At 40.1% G+C, this 24,297-nt stretch overlaps 1 protein-coding gene across 1 annotated transcript in view; it reads right to left on the reverse strand.

Moving 5' to 3' along the window:
* RBL2 (RB transcriptional corepressor like 2) overlaps positions 1 to 23,250 on the reverse strand; it is a 533,156-nt gene extending 509,906 nt beyond the window's left edge. The window contains exons 1-3 of the mRNA XM_069216335.1: positions 22,835 to 23,250; positions 19,327 to 19,457; positions 3,022 to 3,222 (exon numbers count right to left, since the gene is read on the reverse strand). Of these exons, the coding sequence (XP_069072436.1) occupies positions 3,022 to 3,222; positions 19,327 to 19,457; positions 22,835 to 22,990 (488 nt within the window). The 5' untranslated portion in view covers positions 22,991 to 23,250. The remainder of the gene's footprint in view (positions 1 to 3,021; positions 3,223 to 19,326; positions 19,458 to 22,834) is intronic.
* Positions 23,251 to 24,297: the final 1,047 nt, after the last annotated feature.

The following is a 24,297-nucleotide window of genomic DNA, read 5'->3' on the forward strand; positions in this document are numbered from 1 at the left end:
CAGGCATATTCTTAAATACCTGAATGAAGAAGATGTTCATGATTAATCAACTGCCTAAAGGCACCACCACTGCATTGTTTGAATACATACAAAAACAGTATGCTGCAGATAAATGGAGATACCAAACCTTTTTATTATTTCAGAAACATCCTCAGAGCCATAGGCACATTAAAGTTGATGGATCAGCATCCACACATACCAAACTGCCACTGCAAGATGAACCTAACAAATGTGCAGATATGGCGAAATTTACCTGAGGAAACCTGATTACACCAACTTAATTTGCTCTGCTGTGGCCTTACCTAAATCTTCTCCACTTCCACCTACCACCGCAAACTTTGCGGGACTGGCCTTGCAAACAATTTACTTCATCCTCTACAGGACTCTATAGCCCCCTAACCGACTATACAATGCTGAGGTTTCACATTTGGACTCCTGCTGCCAGCTGCAAAAAAGGCTTGTAACTATAGATATATATTGTGCTTTTGTTCCAAGCTAGGGTCATAATTGAGTGAGACTTCAATAATAATTGCCATGTATTTAAAATCCTTATGCTAGACTCTTCATTCACCAAAGATCTTCTAATTGTGACTTCACTCCAAAGGATTGTAACCAACTGGAAGTCCTCTGAACACTGTCAGAAATACCTGTGCCGATCCCAGACCTGAAAATAAAATCACTAAGAGGTGAACAGCTCTAAATGCTACCTAACTGCCACTAGAGAACTAATTAAACATCACATCCCAGCCTATCACTGGAAGTGGGGGTCATGTCAGCAACAAGGATGAAATCTGGAAGCTTTAAACAGTTCGAAAAACGTTCTGCCACTGCTTAAAATAACGGCCTTGTAAAACAGTGCTTCACAAACTTTTTAGAATCACCCACTTTTTAGAACGATAAACTTTTGTGACCAACTTAGCTTTAATGAACATGCCGCGGGTAATTTTTAATGCAAGTAGAGCACTGCGTGGCAGCGCACTGTCATTTAAAGACAGCACATTTCCCATTGAAATGACCACTCGATTTGCACAACCATACAGTTTTACTGATAAAACTATATTGTCCACAAATGATGATGTGTAAGCATTGGGTTTCAGTCAATATTTTTAATTTGTGAATCACCAAATATAGCTGTGTTGATTTGTTTTGATCCTATTAAAACTTTTGCTTTTATCACACTTCAGAATTACAACCAAATTGTTTTGTTTTTGCGTTCATAACTGCTGAATGTGTGCACTTCATTTGTAGATATTTACATTTTGTTTACAAACTGTTACAAAAAAGTACGTCCTGCAGACTTACAGTATCAGAGCAAGTTTGTCACATAATTAATTTCACTTTCCTTTCAGCAACTGCAAAGTGACAGAAGTTTGTAAGCATCAATCTCAGTGTTACAAAAATAAGGAGCAATTTGTCAGAAGACATAGCATGATAAGATAAATACAGAATTTAAAGGCATCTTTATATACTTGCTTAGACTTTCATGGCCACGAAAAAATTGGATCGGGACCTACCAGTGTACTGCGACCCAGTTTGTAAAACACTTACAGTTATAGTTTATGCCTACACTTGTTATCTGCCCTCTTGACCTGTGCACACAATCTTATCTCTACCTCCACTTCGATCTTTCTTTCATACCCCAACACATGCTAAATAGCTCAAGACGCTATTCCAGATCAAAAGGCACAAAATGTATACTTTTAGTAACATCAATTTCTCCATCCATTTATCTTTCGCTCTCCCATTTCCTTAAGGCCCGTCTAAGTATTATTGCTACTTGATTTACTCGGCATTTTCTTTTGTGTTATCCAAAACCAGTAAAATTGATTTAAATCAAAAATGTTATCCTAAATTGTAGGCTTGATTTTTGTTTCAACTTGACGCCAGCAGTTTTGTCACAGAAGCTACCAGAGCTCTAAGCTGCTATCTGCGTCCTGGCTCAGCCCACTAACAGGCACAGGATTGCCTTGCTCCCCAACTTCTGCACATACCTTTCCTTGCAAAACTGTAGGCCTCAGGAGATGAAAGCTCCTGTACAGTCAGACATGTAGTTTGTTCCATGCAGTCTGTGAATTGTTAAAGAATTCTGGACAGATGTGCAGCTCATCTGATTTGGTCCTAGCCCAGTGGACGTGCAATTGTGATGTGTACAGAGATGATTCTTCTCTTTTCTAGATGCTCTTTTAGTAAGTTGTCCTGCAGATAGGTTGTTCCATAGTTTCTCACACACTGTCATCTCATCATCTCAATCCACTTATTAGTGACTCCAAGACTGGACTCATGTTATTCCAGGTATCACACCTCAAGTCCTCGATAAGCTCAACGGCTGCTGTAAAGGGAAAAATCGACTTCACAATTGTCTGTTTTACACACTGGATAGCTCAGGAAATAAGGCCCTACTTACCTCGATACCAAAATGGTTGTATGTTGGCCATTTAGGGCCATAGGGCCACCCACTTCTACAGCATTTGACTATTGACCAGGAAAGTTCAAAGAAATGTTGGCAATTTCTTTTTTTTATAAAACACAGTTGGGCCTGCCCTGCGGAGCGTTTTGCCATACAATACCGTAGATAATGTTATATTTCTCAGAAACCCAATCAATCACTTGTGGGGTTCACAGTGTTACATTTACAGTCATCCATAAAGACCAAGCATTTACAGGCTGTTCATTCCACTTCATACAGTGAAGCAGCTTCAGGAATGCATGACACCCGTCACAAAAAAAATTAAACCTATCACCGCAGAGAAGCACGATGTGCAGTATTGGCCCTTATAATTGATCAAAACAGAACATAACATAACAGAGCATCTCCTGAACAGCTGAGTCAATGATCTCTATATTTTTAATCAAACTAAAATACTTTAAAAAAGAAGGAATATTTGAATGCCAAGATGATGTTAGTAAAAAAAAAAAAAAAAAGTAAACCAAGAAAGATCAAGTTGAGTAACAAAATCAAACATGAAGGGGGATGTGTGCACAGAAAGCAGAAGTGGTAGAAAAACACAATGTGCTCAGTACCTTTGCTTTCTTCCTCGATGAGGTCGAGTTGACTCTTCTTGATGACGCTTGAATATATCATAAAAAATGGGTTCATATTTCTTAAAAATGACAGCAGACACCGTAAAGTTTCTTTCCAGTTTCTCTGTGCGTTCCCTGAATTCCCTAGGTAAATTTGCCATGTCTTCCCATTTCTTCATTTTGTTGAAAAACTCTATTAGGCTATACAGTTTAAAAAAGAATGAAAAAGGAGAATTAGCACAGATTACTTTAGATTTAAATACGTGCAGCAGACTATACAATTTAAGCAACAAAACATGTTCTCAAATGTTAAATCTCTCCCTCTGACCTAAAACATTAAGATCAGTTCCTGTGACATGGGATGATAAAATAAAAATCATATACTCATTCACTCATTTACGCCATAGTAACAGCACCCATTAATGCTCTTGTCTGCAGACAGCTCCACTGGCCTATTTACTTCTTGCAGGTGATGAACACGCCATAAATGCTGACAGCCGAATGTCACATGCTGCCTGTTGCCCAGAGATGTACTGTGAATCATCTCTCTGGCTTAAATATCATAGGATACATTCTTTGCAAACATTCTATTGACAGAATACACAATGTGTGCTGTAGATCAAACCGAAGGTTAGTAGCGTTCATTGCTAGATACCATGAAGGAAGCAATTGAACAATTCCCTTTTTCGTGAGGACAACAGTCATCATAAAAGAAGGAAGGTAAAGATATCATGGCTCAACCTTTTTCACATCTGAATTTGTGTTCCGAGGGTTACACACTAATATTTTAAGCTGAGTCACTGACACACTGACCTACCCCATGGAGACTGGGTCCCATGAGCTGCAAGTGACAAAAAGATCTCGTAAATGGGGATCCAACCTTTTTGTCTATATTGTTGGGATTGTACATGTGATTGTCATGTTATATTAAGTTCTCAAATAATGTTAAAGCATTAGAGTATTTTATTAAGTCTATTCTGGCAGTTAAATGCCTACTTTATTAGTTAGGGGAAAGTGTCCATAGTAAGGCTGAGTGACTACAAACACTAGCCTAGTCCTCGTTTGAAGGCTTTGATTCTATTAGATCATTACACCTATTGAAGGCATAATGTTCATGATGTTTCCATAAAAAGGGCAGGGCAGAAGAGAAAAACTGAGGTTCTGAATTACAGGGCCGGAACCAAATGAATACACTGACCTGCTTCTCTGTCTTCCATTGAGCTTGGGTCATTCCAAAGCTTTCATAACAATAATAATAATAAATGTTTTGTATGTAGGGTGTAGCTCAATATACAATTGTCCTTACAATTACAGGTTGTAATTGATACACAAATCAATGATTCTCCTAGAATCTGAAATTATTAAGATGGAAGGCTGATTGAGTCCTGTCAGGATTCGAGCCTGTGAAAAGGTCATAAAGGTGCACTGTGTGGGAGCCTGCTGCTCAGACGCACACGAATACAGTGCCTAGTTACTGCCCAACTCATTTTTACAGCCATACCCTACACAATGGGGAGGGACATATGTAATGTGAAGATGGGCCAGAAGAATGTCATGTGGTCACTGACTCAAATGGCCTTCCTTGATGGTGAAGCGTGAACATGAAGATCAGCTAGGTAAAGCTGAATCTCTGGGTCGCCTCAGACTGACTAAAGAGCGTAGAGGGACCGCCACGCAGGGAAAGTGCAACTGATACGCACAAGAAAATTTAAAAATCACCATTAAAACACCCTCCACCCAGGTGAAGACATACCTGTAGTGTTATTCGACTTGATTAACTGATCAGTACTAATAATAGGAAATAATCCATGCAAACAACCTTTGTGCACATTATCTAATTTTCCATGACGTGCTTATAGTTAACTACTGATGTAAAGCAGTTGGTAACACCAACACCAATAGATGGTCTGACCAAAAACAGATGCAAATAACATTTGTGAATAACGTTTACGTCACTGTATAGGATTGAATGACTCGGACAGTGCCTTAAGTGCTCAGCAGATTACTAAGGGTCCATGTGCCAGGCTTACTAGACCAGTGGATCTGCTCCAGGACATCAAGTAAACAGTACAGGCAGGAGCATGCAGAGTCATAGAAGCATTTGTAAACCACATTACCTACCTTCTAGAGAGGTAAATGCCATTGAAAAATTAAGATGTGGAAAAACAAGCAGAGCACGAAAACAGAAAAGGGGCAAAGCAGCAACGAGAATATCCAGAGTAAAATGAAATATACCTTACTGAGTAAGCAATGCAAAAACATTAGTAGGCATGATAATGCAACCAATAATACTACCTTGAGACGTCCCCACATTGTAAATACTCCACACAAATGTTCCAATGGCTTAAAGGCCTAGAAATAAGATTTAATGATTTGGATTCAAATCTGTTAGGGAAAAGTTAATTTCGGAATACAAGTTAAAGATGCTACACAGCCGAAAAATAAATAAAATGGAGAATAAAACTGAATAAATCCCACATTACTTTAGGGCAAAATTCAAATGTATAGAACCACTCAACTAATTTCCATGAAGAGCATAAATATTAGGAATACTAGTACAGTTTCTATCCATTACAAAGGACAAAAATATAGACCAATAACTAAGGATCTACATGGCTGGGTCTTTGATTCAGGGCTTTTACACAACATAGCCTAAGACATTAATTAGATCAGTGGCTTTTAACCTGTGGTCCGAGGACCCCGGGGGGTCTGCAACCGTTTGAGAAAATTAAATAATATTAAAATTAATACATTATTAATAAAGTATATACTAATAAAGAAGCAAAACTGGACATGTTTTTATATATGATTATGAATTATATAAAACTTTTCAATGTGTGCATTTGCTTGGTGCATACTTGCTTTTGTAGCTTTGTGCATTACTTTGAGGTTTAACTAACATAAACTGCTGTGTCCGTGGTCTCCAGTAATGATTAAGTAGGGAGGGGGGGCCCACAGAAGTCTAGTGGTTAAAAAAGGCTACCCAAGAGAGTGAAGATACCAGGGAGACCCATAGATGATGTGCTGGGAAGCGTAGACCACTTGTCACTGAAGTTCCTCTGGCTCGTCATCTAGTCCATAGATAACTTGAGAGTTCTTACACATTTCAAGAGTTAGTGCAAGCTGGACAGATTTATCAGTAACCTCGTCTACTCTGTCCAGTGGTCAGCGTAATTATAAAAGTTAGGAAGCATGAGGCCACACTATGTGTTTAATGCCAAGGACTACACTGTAAAGTAACAGAACGAGTTTTGGACTGGCCTCTTTTGGTATTTTATGCTATTGTGAACAAATACATCCTAGCTGATACCTCAGGGCACACATTCCCTAATTTCAGGTAAGAGAACCATTTTTCCTGGAGCACCAGAAATCTATGTGGTGAAGATAATGCCCTGAAATATTCTGATAAAAGCTACATTTCAAAACCTTTGTGAATCTCATCCACAATATTCAAAATTGGCAACTCTAGAGCTGGCAAAGTTTGGACTACGTCTTAGAACTTTTTACCTCTAACAGAAGAAACTTAATAAGTTGAGTCTGAATGCAAAGTGCATGCTTCTTTGCTACTATGGAAATTTGTTGTCCAAAAGCGTGGTCCTTTATCAAACTGAAACTCAGAACTTTAAACTTGATAATTTGCTTTGATGGTCCAGTAACCAATATTTTTTTTGTAATTGTGGGATAAAGTGAAACTGTTTGCAGAGGTCAAAGATTGCTTTGATTGCCTTGTTTGGAGCATGCGCCATCATGCTGAGGGAATAGACCTGACAGGCCATGAGAGATAACATTGGCATGGTCAGGAGGTTAAAGTGTGAGAACTCTGATGAATGTCAAACAGTGTCATGTGGACAACAATCATAGATGCCTCTCATCAGATGAAAAAGGTGATACTTGCTGTCAAACTGCAACTCTGTATACCAATGTGGAGGCTCCTAATCATCTGGGAATTAGATATGCATGATGGAAGACCTCAACCAATGAAGTGTGGCCAATCTAGGGATACACTTCATTTCCCCAGGTGTTGAAGGATGCCAGAGATTCAATAAAGTAATGACTATAAGATGATCTGAACTACAGGGAGTGCAGAATTATTAGGCAAGTTGTATTTTTGAGGATTAATTTTATTATTGAACAACAACCATGTTCTCAATGAACCCCAAAAACTCATTAATATCAAAACTGAATATTTTTGGAAGTAGTTTTTAGTTTGTTTTTAGTTTTAGCTATGTTAGGGGGATATCTGTGTGTGCAGGTGACTATCACTGTGCATAATTATTAGGCAACTTAACAAAAAAATATATATACCCATTTCAATTATTTATCATTACCAGTGAAACCAATATAACATCTCAACATTCACAAATATACATTTCTGACATTCAAAAACAAATCAGTGACCAATATAGCCACCTTTCTTTGCAAGGACACTCAAAAGCTGCCATCCATGGATTCTGTCAGTGTTTTGATCTGTTCACCATCAACATTGCGTGCAGCAGCAACCACAGCCTCCCAGACACTGTTCAGAGAGGTGTACTGTTTTCCCTCCTTGTAAATCTCACATTTGATGATGGACCACAGGTTCTCAATGGGGTTCAGATCAGGTGAACAAGGAGGCCATGTCATTAGATTTCCTTCTTTTATACCCTTTCTTGCCAGCCACGCTGTGGAGTACTTGGACGCGTGTGATGGAGCATTGTCCTGCATGAAAATCATGTTTTTCTTGAAGGATGCAGACTTCTTCCTGTACCACTGCTTGAAGAAGGTGTCTTCCAGGAACTGGCAGTAGGACTGGGAGTTGAGCTTGACTCCATCCTCAACCCGAAAAGGCCCCACAAGCTCATCTTTGATGATACCAGCCCAAACCAGTACTCCACCTCCACCTTGCTGGCGTCTGAGTCGGACTGGAGCTCTCTGCCCTTTACCAATCCAGCCACGGGCCCATCCATCTGGCCCATCAAGACTCACTCTCATTTCATCAGTCCATAAAACCTTAGAAAAATCAGTCTTGAGATATTTCTTGGCCCAGTCTTGACGTTTCAGCTTGTGTGTCTTGTTCAGTGGTGGTCATCTTTCAGCCTTTCTTACCTTGGCCATGTCTCTGAGTATTGCACACCTTGTGCTTTTGGGCACTCCAGTGATGTTGCAGCTCTGAAATATGGCCAAACTGGTGGCAAGTAGCATCGTGGCAGCTGCACGCTTGACTTTTCTCAGTTCATGGGCAGTTATTTTGCGCCTTGGTTTTTCCACACGCTTCTTGCGACCCTGTTGACTATTTTGAATGAAACGCTTGATTGTTCGATGATCACGCTTCAGAAGCTTTGCAATTTTAAGAGTGCTGCATCCCTCTGCAAGATATCTCACTATTTTTGACTTTTCTGAGCCTGTCAAGTCCTTCTTTTGACCCATTTTGCCAAAGGAAAGGAAGTTGCCTAATAATTATGCACACCTGATATAGGGTGTTGATGTCATTAGACCACACCCCTTCTCATTACAGAGATGCCCATCACCTAATATGCTTAATTGGTAGTAGGCTTTCGAGCCTATACAGCTTGGAGTAAGACAACATGCATAAAGAGGATGATGTGGTCAAAATACTCATTTGCCTAATAATTCTGCACTCCCTGTATGTGTACAGCAGTTTGTTTCTTATGTTATCGGGGACAAACTCATTTTCGTAAGCTGGCCGAAAGCCTTACAGGTTAATATACAGAAGACCTTGTGCCTCTATGTGAAGCTGTAGATGTTCCAAAGCCACTCCATCCACTCCTTTCGCTACTAAACTGAGTTTACAGATTGCCACAAATGTATCTGGGCAGAGGCAGCTTAACCTCTGCACGTTTATGCAGAGTTGGGATCAAATCATCCTGGAGGTATTATTTACAATGGGATAATTTCAAGAAACCAAGATGTAAAAAATCATGCTGGATGTGGAGCCCGCAGGGAGGCATATTTTACTAGGCAGCTAGTTAGTTAGTATACCTTCTCTGTCCATACCCTCCTTAAAGAGCTAGGAATTTGTGTTCAGTAAGTCAAAGGAAGATGGTCCCACAATAAGAGAGGCATCAATGCTGGCTTGATCCTGGTAACATAAAAGAACACTTTATTCACAAGTTCTTTTGCTGGTGAAAATTCAGCTTGGTTGCAACAGATCAATACACTTTGTGCATATTTATATTAATAATCTTTTTTTCTCAAACTTTCTTTATTAAATTTGTCAGGCACAGAAACATACAGTAACTGCATTGCACCAATAGGTGACCACAAATACATGTTGTGGATGCTTTTAGAGTGAACAGTGTCTATAAACCGCAGCTCTCTCAGCTGGAAGACGATTAGCTGCCTTATCACTGTCGGAACAATCAAAACATACAGACAAACATTTGCCCATTTAACACCCCCGGGATACCTCAAAAGAATTAACTAGAATGAGTAGTGATGCAAGTGTTTTAAGTGGCACATAAGATGATAAGGTCAGCAAAGAAGGAGCGAAAGCAAATCAAGGTTCCGGAGCCCAGGAGATGGTCAGCAGCCTTGTGGGTCTGAGGTTTGAAAGAGGTGGAACGCTCGTGTGTGTAGAACAGGCCTATAAGGGCAAACCAGTGGACAGAAATCATACCACTGTGCCCAAGTATAATCAAAGTTTTTGTGGGTTTCTGGCAGCATGTCAACCATCCTCTCCATAGTCAGTGCCTGCCAGAGGTAGGCAAGCCATTGCGATAACAAAGGCGCTTCTGTTTTCTTCCAGGCTGCTGCCAGAGCAGTAGACACTCAAAAAGTCCATGCAGCACGCACATAGGTAACGCACAGAATCTCTAAGAGTACCTGATTGTCCCAGTGTTCAGTGAGGGAATAATTACTTCTAGTATCAAAAAGGCGTGCAGTTTCACCAAGGGATTGACCACATTCCTACACATCCTAGAGGGGGCAACAGAGAACTAATATTACGTCAAAGGGAGGCATCCTGGATCTGCCACCTACGTGCGGTTGACTTGGGTCATAACACCAATCACGAACTGCATTATTTCTTACAAGCGTAGTCCTGCTGTTTGCACTACACTCATAACCTTATATTGGGACAACAATGCCAAACTATATTATGTAGACTGTTTTTTTGTTATTTAAATGTGACTTAATTTAGAATGTATTTATCTTGATTTTCCATTTTGATTTGAACATATCCATTTATATAATAATGTACATATATATATATTATTTGTGAAATTGGGCTGTTGTACTAATATGGACACCTACTATCAGATTTTCCTGGCTGCCCATTTTTGTATAACTTTCTGGTTTGATTATATTGTGCTAATCACGTTTGCATTTAATAACACACTATCCCCATTGGGCCTTGAGGGCTTGCCTCTATTTGTACTCTATCTACTATTGTGTTATATTTGGCCCAACACTCTATATTGTTTTAGTATTTGATGATATCCAGTTTGTCTTCCTCTGTGTCGTCTCTTACTTTAAGATGGACTTTTCATCCTAGTTTATCCTTTTCTTTTCCCCTTTTATTTATTTATATGATATTATTTCCTCCGTACCTTTAAGTCTCCAGTGACCCTCTTTTTGCTTACGCCTCTCTGATGAGGTGGCACTTCTAAATATACCTATAATTGTATTTTTCCTCTTTTGTGTATCTTTGGGACATCGTGTCCTGGCACTTCGGTGCTCCTATGTAATTCATCTTGATACATTTAAGATGGCCGACGTTGTTTTGTTCGTTTTTTATTTCTCGTCCTCTACTTGAATTTGTGACAATACCTATGCTCTGAATACACCCAAGATGGCCGCCGTCCTTTATGTCCTTCTTCTATTTCCCAATTATATTTTTTTTTTTTACCCGGACTTCCGGCTTCCGTTTATCTTTTAAAACGCTACTCCCGCGGGAGGCTTCTCCCTTTTACTAAGTACCGGGACCTGCGCTTCACATCTACCGGCTCGACCTTCATACGAGACAACGGTCGCTCGGACCGTATTACTAATTACGGACTTGAACTGTCTCACTTGGTTCAACACTTTTCTTCTTTTTGGTAAGATATCTCATGTTTTTACTTTTATTTCGAGGTGTTTATTACCGCGTTATGGCAGTTTTATTTAGGGTTTTTTCTTTTATACATAGGATGTATCGACCTCTTTACTTTATAATGGTTGTTTGGACCGCTTTACTCATGATGGATCTTGACTAATTTTCACCATCTACTATTTTTGGTAAGATAATTTCCCTTCTCTTCTTATTGTGCTCGCCGCTATGTGATTGCAGAGTTACTTGGGGTTTCTTGTCTTTACACCTAGGGTGCACTGACCTCTTGCCTATTATATATATTTTTAAAATATATCCTTTATTGTTTTTCTTTATTAGGCAGTTTTCTTCTTGCCCTACTACTATTGATTTTTATGACTGACTGGATATCATCCCGGTACGCTTAACTTATTTGCTTCTCACTTATGGTGGTAGTTCCTGTCTTCCGCATATATATATATTATTCTGTGACACTTGTATTTATTTAATTACACCATCACTTCACTCATCTGGCTCTTGATTTTTAGAATAGTTCGGCACTGGGTGGAGTTTTTTGGTCTCTTTGCCTGTACAGCATTGATTTATCTACCTCTATTTTTCGTCACATTTTCTCTGTCAGATTTTGCGATTTTTCTTTTTGATTCTTGCCATTCACTTCCTTTGTCACCGATATGATACTACTTTTGCACTTTCAATGCACGTCCAGTGCATCCCACCAAACTGCTAACAGTGATTCACTCAGTGTTGGACCGGTGTATTATCATGATTGGTAACATGTAACTATTACCTTTCTCATATGTCATACGCTTCTGTTCTATATTGCATTACAACCCTGAAGAGGCCCCTTTGTTGATGGGTGAAACGCGTTGGCTGTTATTTGTTTGCACTACGTGCTGCAATATGAACATGATAATTGTGTGGAATTAAAATAATCAAATGGAGGATTTGACTTGTCTCTACTACTGGAGTATTGGACTGCTTGTTCACTATATTTAATGATTTGTTTTCCTTGCAGTGCACCACCTGCTTTTGTTTTGCTGCCAGAGCAGTCTTAGCTGCCTCCAAGCATAGCCATAAGATGCAGCGATCGCTAGAGGTTTGGTGCTAGAGTGTTTCGTCAGAGAGCACCAATAGGGCAAACCCCAGGGTATGTGGAAGGGGATATCCGAAGATTATCTTGATCTGGGCCTAAATCTCAGACCAAAATGGTGTAATAATGGGGCAGCCCCATCAGATGTCTTTAAAGTCCCTTAGTAGCCCACAGCCCCTCCAACACAAATCAGACGCGGTTGGGTAAATCTTTTACGTTTCGTAGGGTACAAATACCAACCATAAAGTATTTTATAGCATGTCTCTCGTATTCCCATTGAGTGATGGAATCTAGGCATATCTCTCCAAATCTTACTCCACTGCTTTGGGGAAATAGCCACCCCTGGAAGTCCACATGACAAGGGCTTGTTGTGAGTGCAGAGGAGATCAGGAGTGAGCAGAGGAATGAAATGTTACCCCCGGGCCGGATTAATGGCCAGATGTACGAAAGGATTTTACCCATTCTGTGTCTATGGGAAAAAGCTTTCGTACCTATGGCCCTAAGACCCTTACAGGCCCCAAGCACTTAACAGATTTTAGTGCCAAATATATCTAATTCAAAATATAAACTGTAAAATAAAATGTTATGTTTCGAAATGAAACAAAACTTACAGTAAGATGGAAAATAATGTTTATTTGTGTGTACTTCCACTTTATTCACATTTGAAAAGTTTTCTCCTACTTTTTCTAAATGCAAAGTCTTTGATCAGATCCTCAAAACTAATCTTAAGTAATGCATCTGTTTACATACTTAGTAGAGATAAGGCATCCAGCCTGCTTGGTTGTTTTGTTGGTATTTTTAATATACTTCAACTGAGAAAATGAACGTTCAGCTGATCAATTTTTGACCATTAATGTTAAAAATATACGAAAGCAAAAGTCTACATTTGGAAAGGCATACTCAATATTGTCTTTTACAATTATTTTATAAAGTGCAGCATGACTGAATCTTGCTTTTACATCTCCCTAAAAGCCAGAAGAACACATTCAAGCAAGATGGTGCAGCTTGATTGCTATGCCCGTGGATCAATCTATAGTGTTGACAGAATCCAGGCTCTGCTTCAGGACGTTTGGTGGAATACAAATCATCATTACCCAGATCCGAAAATGGCTTTTTCATGTGGTCTTATTAGTTGATGACTATGCTTTGTCTATTTCCACAAGGTGTGAACATAGCAGCCCAGGAAGCAGCAAGCTTTTGCCTGCCAAGGGGGTGAACTGAAAAATGTGAAGACTTTACGGTGCTTAGTCTAGAGGGCTTTTTTCAACCCTATCAGGAGTCTATTGACTGCTGGGCCCATAAAGGGATTCTCTTGTGCAGCCAGAACAGATTCCAGAAAGCATTATTAAGGGGTAAAGGACCTGCAATTAAGCGAGATAGCTTTTGACTCTGCTGTGGGCAAGATCAACTCCAAAGTTTCTGCTCCTTTTCACACCATTGTAATCATTAAAGAACATTCTTCAGAAGGAGGGCCAAAGGGTATGAGCTGTCCCCTTCTGACAAAGTATACAGCCCAAGGGCATAATGTAAATAAGCCAGCATCAACATTATGGTAAGAGACACAGAGATAGGCAGTATCAAATTGACAGATTATGCCTCAGTATGGCTAATGGTGGACAGGTGGGAGAGTTTAAAAGAGAGAATCAATGGAGACTGGGCAGATATATTTTATAAGATGCGGCTAACAGAGTTGAGATGCCTAAGGTTATAGATAATGACATGCTATACAATGACATCTGAGACACGTAAAGCAAAGCTGTGGGATGTCATGAAGGTGGTGTTCAGGAGACATTTGATAACATTAGCAACCACAGAAAAGTGAGATAAAACTTTGGTACAATCAAAACTCAAAACAGAGTTAAAAGGGTGAACACTATACAGGAACAACTGAACGCTTTATTAGTTAATAAATCAGAAGTGCAGTTCCTGACCCTCAAAAGAAAAGCTTATGAAGAAATAGATAAAGCATGTGCATTTTTTGTTAATCAAACAGAAAGCTAAACAAGTGTTTTGTTGTGAGTTCATTCTACACTCTGCTTAGGCACACATATTTTAGCTTAGGCCTGTGGCCTGTGCCCTTTTACCTACATATATGCTCTGATTTCATGTGTTCCATTTTATTCAATTTTAGTTAGCCTGCTTTCAGCAGGAATGTTTTAATTTACTAATCAGTTGTAACTTTGTGATTCTGAAAAGGCATTGTTATTATTATTATTATGTGCATGACATTTCACCATGTACCACTGCCCAAGGTTGACAAGAAGAAGTACAAGATAATCCAGCTAGCAATTGTCGCCACACAAGTATGTAAACAGTCTGACACTTCAGGCCTTTTTCACGGAACAAAAATATGTTTTTTATATTTAAAAAAACGCTGTATAGGCCAAGGGACAACATGGAGGACATTCCAACCAGGATTCCGTCCACGCTGTATGCTATTTCATTGCTGACCTCTGCCATGTCTCTACAGTCGACCCCTGGAGATGGCAGGCAGACCCCTATTTTTCAGGGACTGGGGTGGGTGTTCCTCTCATGGACAGATTGGGCTATCATTTCTATGCTCTCGCTTAGGAGTTAGGGGTTAGGTAGAATTCATCTATGTATGTTATTGCAATATATTGGGACTGTTTATTTTCTTCTCAACCACCATTCTAATACTGTTATGCCTTATTGCCCTAATAATTGCAGCTAATATATTTTGTCGTAGATTGTAGTTTTTTCAATAAATGTATTGAAAACCATCCTGCATCTCTTTTTTTGACCTATGTGTGAGTATGAGCCCTTCTTGCTAACGAGAGAAAGGGGTTAGACTTGTAGACCACGACTTCCCCTGAGAAGCCATTGTGTCATGTTTTAGGCTGACACAAATCACCTTTTCCTCCGGTTTTGGTGAGGTGCTGCTAGCTTTCCAAAGCATTGGGCCGATAGCTTCCAAGAAAATGTGGGATTGACTCAGTCCCCCACAAACAGTGGTGCTGCAGCCCCTAATCCAGCAGTCTTGTTCTTACAATGGGAATCCTACGACAGTTTGAAGCCATACTAGGCCTGAAAGATAGGGTGAAGATGTGATTTTTGACAACTGTTAAAATTAAGATACCTACCACTCCTTTTTAGGTCTCGGCTCTAGAGAGCGCATGTGCTTTCTCGAAGAGACATGCTGTATATACTTTGTGGGCTTAAGCCTGCCCATAAGCTTACCATTTGCTGGCTCCATCTTCATTCTCCTATTCTTTCTCCCCATTTGTCCATGGCATGCATGCATCATGTCTTTTGCTGTGTTTATCCCTCAACAAGAGCAAGAACTAAGTACTAGCATTCATCCCAAGCTGCCATTTTAGGATGTTTTTTAGAATTGCTTTTTTGGTTTGCTTTGAGTACTTAACACAGGCATTCTTTGTTTTCAGTCACTCCCAGCGCTTTCAGCCCTGTGAATCTTATTCTTATTTCGTCACATTTTCTGAGCATTCAAAAAGCAATTATTCCCTAGCCGGGGGATCCGCAGGCCTTATCCTTGCATTAGAGTGTGACTCGGCCCTTTCACCATTTGGTACCATCCTAATTTTATTCAGATTACTGGGTGGGATCCGCCTGTAAGAATGGCAGGTTTGCTAATATGAATTTACCGTGGCTGCACAATTTTAATGAAAGCCAGAACACTGTGGTGCCCGAAAGCTATAGTTGAAAGGACTGGCTTTTAAAGGGTTCAGGGGGCGACGCTGGGTAACTAATGCACTAGTACGGGCATGTGAAAGGCCCCGCTGCAGCCATAATCTGTAACAGGGGATCCGTGGCCGGACATAGGCTTTCTGTGTGCACTGTGATGATGCAGCGAGTTCACTGCTCGCTGCTGACAAAATGAGGTCTGATGGATATTTTGAGTTAAGCTCCTGGGAAGGAAGACTCAGCCTTCCATCCTTCTGAACTTTGTGACTTGAGAACCCTGCATTTCGTAACAGTATTATCTGTTATTTATAGCACTTAAGTATAGCAGGGATATATAGCACAAGATTTTTTTTAAACGTTGTTTGTTTTAGTAACATTGTCCTTGACAATCAATGTAAGCCATTGGGTTATGTGTGTCCACCTTCATCTTCAGAAATTAAATAGCCGAAAGGAAATGAAACGACTGTATACAGTGTGCGTCACCCGACAGCATATTCGTGTTTCATGCATGCAGCCTAGTGCTGTTAGCAAAAGCTGCATCAACAAAGCTTTTAGATGTTGTTATGCATTTTTCCTGCTTAAGCTCCCTGAGTCGTGCACAGTAAAGATTTACTGCTCTCCTCCCAATTGTTGTTTTAGAGCCCAGAGTTCACATTTCTGGAATTCCTCAGGTCCCAGAGAGAAAGGGAAAGGGCGGAGGGGCTGACCAAGAGTGACATAGTTAAGTGGTGTAACCCTAAAAACTACTTTTGTTTTAATTCCTTTTCCGGTGGGCAGTGTAAAGCGCGGCTACCGGAGAATAATCTTAAGCTACAAGTGGTCCCTTTGAGCACTGTACCTATTAATGGTTTATTTTATATAGCACTTTACTCCACAATTTACATTAGTAGCATCAACATAATCAGGCACTGGCAAAGCCTCATCCATACAATAATTCACTTACCCTCGCACTCATGAATCCATTCATCTAACCATTAACTCATTCTTGCATTCAGCCACTGGTCCATTCTCAATTCCACAGACTAATTTAGCAGCTGATGAAGAGGCATGGCCAATTATAAGGTAAACATTGGTGCTGTCAATGCTTATTTTTTTATCAAAGTCAATGCTTATTTTTTAATCAAAGTAATTTAACATAGGCATGGATATCTGTGGATTGCCCCTATTGGCAAAGGAGAATATTAAAGATAAGTTTATCTTCAACTAAATTGCTGTTGTGCCTGTGAAAAGGTGTTTAAACCCTAGCTCGGCTGACTTGGCGTTTCATCATAGTGCAGTTGATTAAATCAGTACTTTTATTACAAAACCTTTATATTAAATGTTTTTAGTATTTTAATGTTTGCTAAAAGGACATTATCCTTTATTTTTATTATCATTGTTCTTCTAAAGGACGGAAAGGATTTTTCCCAATGCTCACAAGATACCTGTTACACTACTTAACACAGATGTGCAGATTTACATGACAATCTTGGCAAACAGGCAATCACTTACTGCTTCCCTCCCTTATACACAAAGATCAAGCATGATTTGTCCTGAGAAAGCAGACATTTGCTAACATTTGAAGGCCAGCTCACCCTGTCTAAAAAGCAAAACAAAAGAATGTTAAAACAGCACTTCTGGCATTAGACGCTGAGAAAGTGTTCAGAGTAAAGTAGTCACTTATTAGCAAGGATTATGAACAAGTTTGGTTTCTGGGTCCCTTTAAAAAGAAAATGGTGCTTGCGATCTATTCATGTCGTAAGGGTAGAGTTATAGCAGTTGGGGCATCTTTAAGTAAACTAAAATGGGCTAAAGAGGCAAGGCAGTACCTCCCGCCAGCTCCACTGTTATTAAAATGGTTATTGAGGTTTTGGAGTGAAGGGTACAGTTGGAGGTATCCCCTTTGGATAAATCGAGAATAAGATATTCCTATTTGCAGACAATGGTTTCTTCTTCTTATGAGACCAAGTAATACTGTTGCATTTACAGCTAAGGATACTCGAAAAAATATGGCAGAATATTCGGGTATAAGATCAAAGAAGAAAAGTCTGAATTACGACCCTTATCCCCAACAGGAGGAGACTTATCTAATATAGGGACTATGCAATTACTTTTTGCAGTCAATATATCAACATACAAATGCCCAATGGATCCACCTTGGCCATTTTCTTAAGGCATCTTTTTCAGGATTTTAACTTTGAAATTTTTAGGAGACATATAACCTAGATTTTTTTTAAATGCTGAGAAATTTTGTATATGAAGCACCAAGCATGTTATGGACCTGCGTTGATAAGGTGAAGACAAACAGAAACATCAGTGTGCCTGATGGCACTTAATAATATCTTCTGATGTTGTCATATTTGCCAGGGGACGTCGTGGCTAAAGTTGCATGGTTCAAAACACCTTGAGATGCCCCTCACTCACATGAGCTGGGAAACCTTTTACGATTCTAAAATAACCCTCACCCACTAATACTAGTTAGTGGCATGCTTTATCATAGGGTTCCCACCTGAGACACCTGGCGCATTTGGGTCTGCTGCAACCTGAATTACAGCAGAGCCTGGGTTTTTTCTGAGTTTTGCACAGATCATTGGATTGAAACGAACTGAATATTACCTACCACTCAAGACAATTTTAATAAATGAAACCCTGGGTAAGATTAAAAACATAGGTGGATTGGATATGAGATGGTGATGATCTCCCGCATCCTACTCTACATGTTTCAGCCATCTAATAAAGTCCTCACCGGGTCAGTATGGCTTCCTTCAGGACCAAGATGTCCCTGTCACTAGAGTGTCATTCCGAATCGGTGACCACAAACATGCGAAGACATGCAGTACAGGTGCAGTAGCTCATAACTTACGATTTCTTCTATCGCTTTGTCTGATTATTTATAGTGCGGTATTTTCTTTTGACGTGGATACTCTGAGGAGGGTGGACCCTGCAGTCACACCTTCCTCAAGATGTCTCGCCCGTATGCTACCTATTTAGTCTTCTGTCATGTCATGCGGAACAAAGAGGTAATATACGGGCAATACTTCTTGACGAATGTGTCTACGGGGTCTGCCCCCTTCCGCTCAGAGTATCCTAATGATAAGATTTAGAGATAGGATAATAAATTGCAAGACTAAAAACATATGAGGTGTATAAATACAACTCAGACTGAAGATGAATGAGGAGTTTAAATAAAAACTAAAGGTTGGGCAAATTGTAGATCAGAAGGTTTTAAAAAAGCCTGTTTCAATGATTATGCCTTAAACTAAAGTATTCACTGATTGGTAATATTAAGAGGCTGTTATTGAAGTTAAATATTGAGACTATCTAGCCTCTCATTTCAAACATATTTGTATTAAGAGGATCCAGCAGAAGCTAACATCACTAGTATGATGGTGTATCTTTTAACATATGTTCCCCATGTTTCACTTTTTTTGCTCACTGAAAACAATGTTCTGATGCATTTAAATTCTTCTATGTTGCTTTGTTTATTCAACAGATCCACCGGCTCACTGTAAAACAATCACAGCCCTGATGTGCAATAAAAACATACCTTTGCCCGGAACAGCGCAATATTCTGGTCAGTGATACGTAGTTTCCTTCCACAGTTCCCTTGCTTATGGTAGGTACTGATTTTCTGCAAGCCACATACAGTGCACACACAAGCCAATGAAGAGCATCCCCCTGCAAAATTAAACAAACAACCAGGTTTGTTCAGTTTAAAAGAAATTACGTGTCACAATTCGGACAAGCATGATTGGTATTTAAATATGCAGTTAAAATTCTAAGTTCTGCATGTAAATATTTCCCTTCCACTGATTGCTGCTGCTTTCGGTGCTCACAACAAAAACAGCATTATCAGTATGTAACAGAGAATGGGATTACATCCCATTAACAACCGGACAAACGTATTTCAGATACTTGAAAATAATATTATACAATAGGGATGGCAAATGTGATTGTGCCCGACTCCTTTTTCTACTAGGCAGAATTTTGTCTTTTTTTTTGCTTGAAGAAACGTGGCTCATTCATCATAAATAGGGCTCCCGGTTTTATGTTATTCATTCTGTCACATTTTCGCCTGTATTTTTCCATATTTGTAGTTTACTAATGCTCTCTGTATTTATCAATATTTATTTGGGGCTTTGTGAAAATATGAAACTAAAACAAGTACATTTCCACATGTATTTATCTAATAAATAAATGTACATTCTTACAGGTTTCAATGATATGAAAATCCACAGATGATAAATCAATACCTTACATGAAAACTGTGGGGTCAACCTTGTGCATCTCTGCTGTAGTTTATACCTTATTACTATTTTTTTATTTTGTATTCCATTAAGCAGTCAATCTGCACAGCTGTTGGTCTGACAGTCATTTGGAATCACTCAAAAACAACCTAAGGTCTTGCTTTTATTTACATCTGAAATGAAATTATCAGGCAGGAAAATAAATAAGTTTTCAGTCTGCATTTATTTGTAAAAATCAGCAAAAACGGAAAAAAGCGACCCTTAGTAATAAAGCATAAGAAAAACAATTATAAGATGGCCACCATGCTTGCTTCAAGATGCCTGGCGGCTACCTGGGGTAAATAGAAGACATTGGGAAACCAAATGTGCCTGCTCCCTGTATTCAAAAGGTGCGACCTACAGGCATTGACAGTGCTTGTTAATATACTGGGATTGCAGAAGGTAACTGTCAAGAAGTGTTACGCTAATTCCAATAACTTTGTTAACTAATAGTGCACAAAAGTTGCCTAGATTCTGATGCTTGTGGCAGCAAAACAACTTCCATTTCCTAAATAAAACAGCTATAAATCATTGCTGGGAAGAACTGCTTGAATTGATGTCAACCCCTGGTGAATGCTTGAGCCGCATTCTAGTTCAATGCTTTTTTACTACTATGCCACTCTAGAAAGGGACCACTCACATGCACTCAGTCTTGGTTTGGCTTCCACAGGAGTAGTCCAGACCCCTGCCAGTCAGATCCCATCCATATGGGAGCATAAGCAACCCCAGACCTGTTTCGCCCTACCTAGCCTCATCACTGAGATATAGATTGAGTCCTATGGCACATTGAGCACAGGTTTCACACTTGTCACACCTAGGATATCTAATGCAACAAAGTAATTGAATTAATGCTTCAATTAGTTTAAACCACTGTCATAAACCAACAATTAAAATATTTTACTTGTTAGAAGTACTAATGACATGGGTCAGTATATGTTAAAAGTGTCTGCAGACAGACTTAAAAACACCTTCTTTCGTTACAAACGATTCGGAGGGGTAATAATTTTTGTGTTTTCATGTTTACTGAAATAATTAATGCCTTAATTAGAAATTCACCTTCACATACTTGTTTGTAACATAATGCACGCAAGGTATATTGTGCACAAGGCATGCATAAAATTCCAGCCTACATTCATTATTTATGCAGACAAAATGTCAGTGTGTACAACCTAACTGAACCATTTTGGGAATTCCAGCTGATCAATTACTAACAGCTTTTACTATGCTAGATGGCTGCATACTGCTTTGGGACATATTATGAACTGCCAAAAAGAAAATGTAATTTATATCTTAGAACTGCTTAATGGCTTATTGATTTCTGTTGATATTTCTGATTTGTGCTAACCACAAATCCGCATGCCAAAAAGGGGATCCAGTGAAGCCCATTATTACGTGTTCGACTCAAATTTCAACCAGGTATAAAAAAAAAATACTTATGAACCAGCGGTCAAAAACCTTTTCAGACCTCAAATATACCAGAAGACTTTACATTTCACCACGCACTACGCAGAGAGACATGTATATTTGCTTTGCTGCTGGGGCACAATTTAAGAACTGAATCCATTTGCAAAAGGAATGTTTAATTAAATTAATATACCGTGCAACTTTAGTTATTTGTAGTGTGAACAGAACCGTTTGAAAAGGGCTATAAAAGGTTTTAAATAGTACCGACAGGCGCTTTGGATGCCAACTTTAAATTTACAGGCAAAACAATTACTCAATCGACTTTTTCACCCACCAGAAAGTCTTCTTTATATATTCAGGGAATTCTGCGGCTTCAATCCATATACAATTACAGACTCTTGCATTCCGGCTATGTCACTTTCAAGTTGTCATTCCTGTTGCATACGAACACGTTTGGCATCAGTCATCCCCATAGCAACAGCTGCCCTTCCCCCTCTTTCCTGCTGCACCGATCCATATCCATGGAAGCAATATCTCTTCCATGAGAAAATCATCCACCTAAGCTAACGCACCCACTTCCGGCCCAGAAAAATGTCTCCTTGTGACACAGCAGCATCAAACTTGCAGTACGTAACTAGGTCCCCTAGCAACCCTAGGACCTAGGTTTCAGGCTGTCGTTACGGTTGACATTTTGTGGTGCAGTTTTATGAGTTCAGAACCTCACTTAAAAACACTTTTCAAACACACATGCACACATTCCTAAGAAAATCCACACATCCCACGGACGGCATCCTAAACAGCTGCATGTACCCCGTGAATCAGTAACTACAGTACCAATTGGTCAGTCAGGGACTCACATTTCTGCATCCTCAGGGACCCCTGCATCCATACCCAGACACAGCACCCGCTGGAACCCCGAGAGTTCCATGTGCAACCTAAGATACAGGCATCTGCTCCCCTGACACTGCACTGCCCAGATACAGAGGCACTGCACCATTGTGTGTTGACTTACAGGAACAACTGCTTTCTGTGAAACGTAACTATTTGTCTCTCCACCATTGTGTCTGCTGCCGCCCAAAGCGCAGCACCAGTCTCCTTAGATACAGCACTGTTCCTGAGCTCATTCCTCCTGCAATACAATCCCCAACGCGGTGGCACAGTCCATTCACATATTCAACGCCCCAGTGTTACCATCAAAATGTAATCCACTGATTCTAAGACACTGTGCCAATGTGCATCCTAGCACAACACCCCATGGAACCCACATAATCCCCTATTCAAAATGCATTAGAGTAAGCTTCACAGAATAATGTACCCAGTACACAGCTATCACAAAAAGCTTTAGTTTACCCCAGTGCTACTTACTTCCAAGGTGTAGTTCTTGCTCATGCTCTGATAGTTGTCCCAGGCTTCGCTCTTGGCCCGTTCGTCCATGTTCAGAGTACTGCACAGTTCTTGGAAGCGTCGTTCTGTTTCCAGTTCCTGCTGCCCCTGAGAGGCCTCGTCCTCCCCTTCTGTCATGGTGTGGACCCTCTGCACAAACTCCGGAGAGAGCCCAGGCCAGGAGGAAGCTGCAGATCACAGTAATTCGCTGGGGGCTTCGTCTAGATAAGACACGGGTTTCGTACGGTGACACTCAAGCACTGCTGATCTGGCAAGTACTTAACTACCAAAGTCGACTCTATCCCTTGGATCAGCTGGTTCTTTCGATCAGGCTTCGGAGCTGAACTACGCTTCTACACTGTAGCCATTTGAACCCCGCTCGTAGGCGGGCTCAGCTCTTGTACGTAAACAGCGCAACTTCCCTAACTAAAGGAGCGCGATTACCCTGATGCTAATCAAAGCAGACGGCGTCAGAGCGGTTAAGAATAGCTCGGGCCTAAAAGCATACTTCCGGCCTGCCTACTGTACAGTGGAGCATAGACCTGCCAGTCCTGAAGGGCGGTTCTGTACTTCCTGTACCCCTGGAGCTCTTCTGTGGAGTGAAAACACAAAGACTAGAATGTGAACTCAGCAAGTGTTGGGCTGCACAGCGCTTCTTGTACCGACAGAGCATTCTGGCAAAGACTACAGAAAGACTAGAATGGCAATTCTCTATCGATTATCAGAGTGGACGCCGTCTTTAGGCAGTTGTATTTACCTATCTAACAAGCCATGCGCTTATCGTTCACAATTTTAACGAACATACGGACTTTTCTGTCCTATTTACGGACCTCCAATTTGCTTACCAAAGTCGAACGTCCCGCTGGAATTCACTGAAGGCCATTAGCTGGGTAATCATTCTTGCCGGCGAGGGTTGAAACTGAGATAAAAACAGCCACAGAAAACCATTTAGAGACCGCTGATCGAGCTGCCACGAGCAAGCATGAGCAACGAGTCAAAAACTGCAAGAAACACACGTTTCCTAAACGGTCACACACATACTAGCTAAACAAGCATTTGCAATACAACGGGTCTCACATTTGCTTGACTTAGAGCTAGTGGCCTTGTAAATTTATAACTGGACGTTTTTTGCCACATAAATTGGTTAATTCTGCCTCATAATTTGTTATTTTCCTGCCACATAACTACAGTAGCCCTACATAGAACTAAAACACTTCCATTTACTTTCTTCCTCTATTTGTAGCCACAAATGTAAATGTTGCCATTTAGCATCCTAATTTAAATCTGCAATGCTAATTCTGATATAATACCACTTTCACCACGCCACCATCAGAGTTCCTGGCTGGCTAACACAATTCCCAAAACAAGACAGCCACGGCGGTGTAACTAGAAAAATCAACTAAAAGCGTCACCCAAACATATGAAGTGTTCAAAAAACTATGGTG

The sequence above is a fragment of the Pleurodeles waltl genome, chromosome 12 (genome assembly GCF_031143425.1).
Source record: "Pleurodeles waltl isolate 20211129_DDA chromosome 12, aPleWal1.hap1.20221129, whole genome shotgun sequence".
Taxonomy (NCBI): Eukaryota; Metazoa; Chordata; class Amphibia; order Caudata; family Salamandridae; genus Pleurodeles; species Pleurodeles waltl.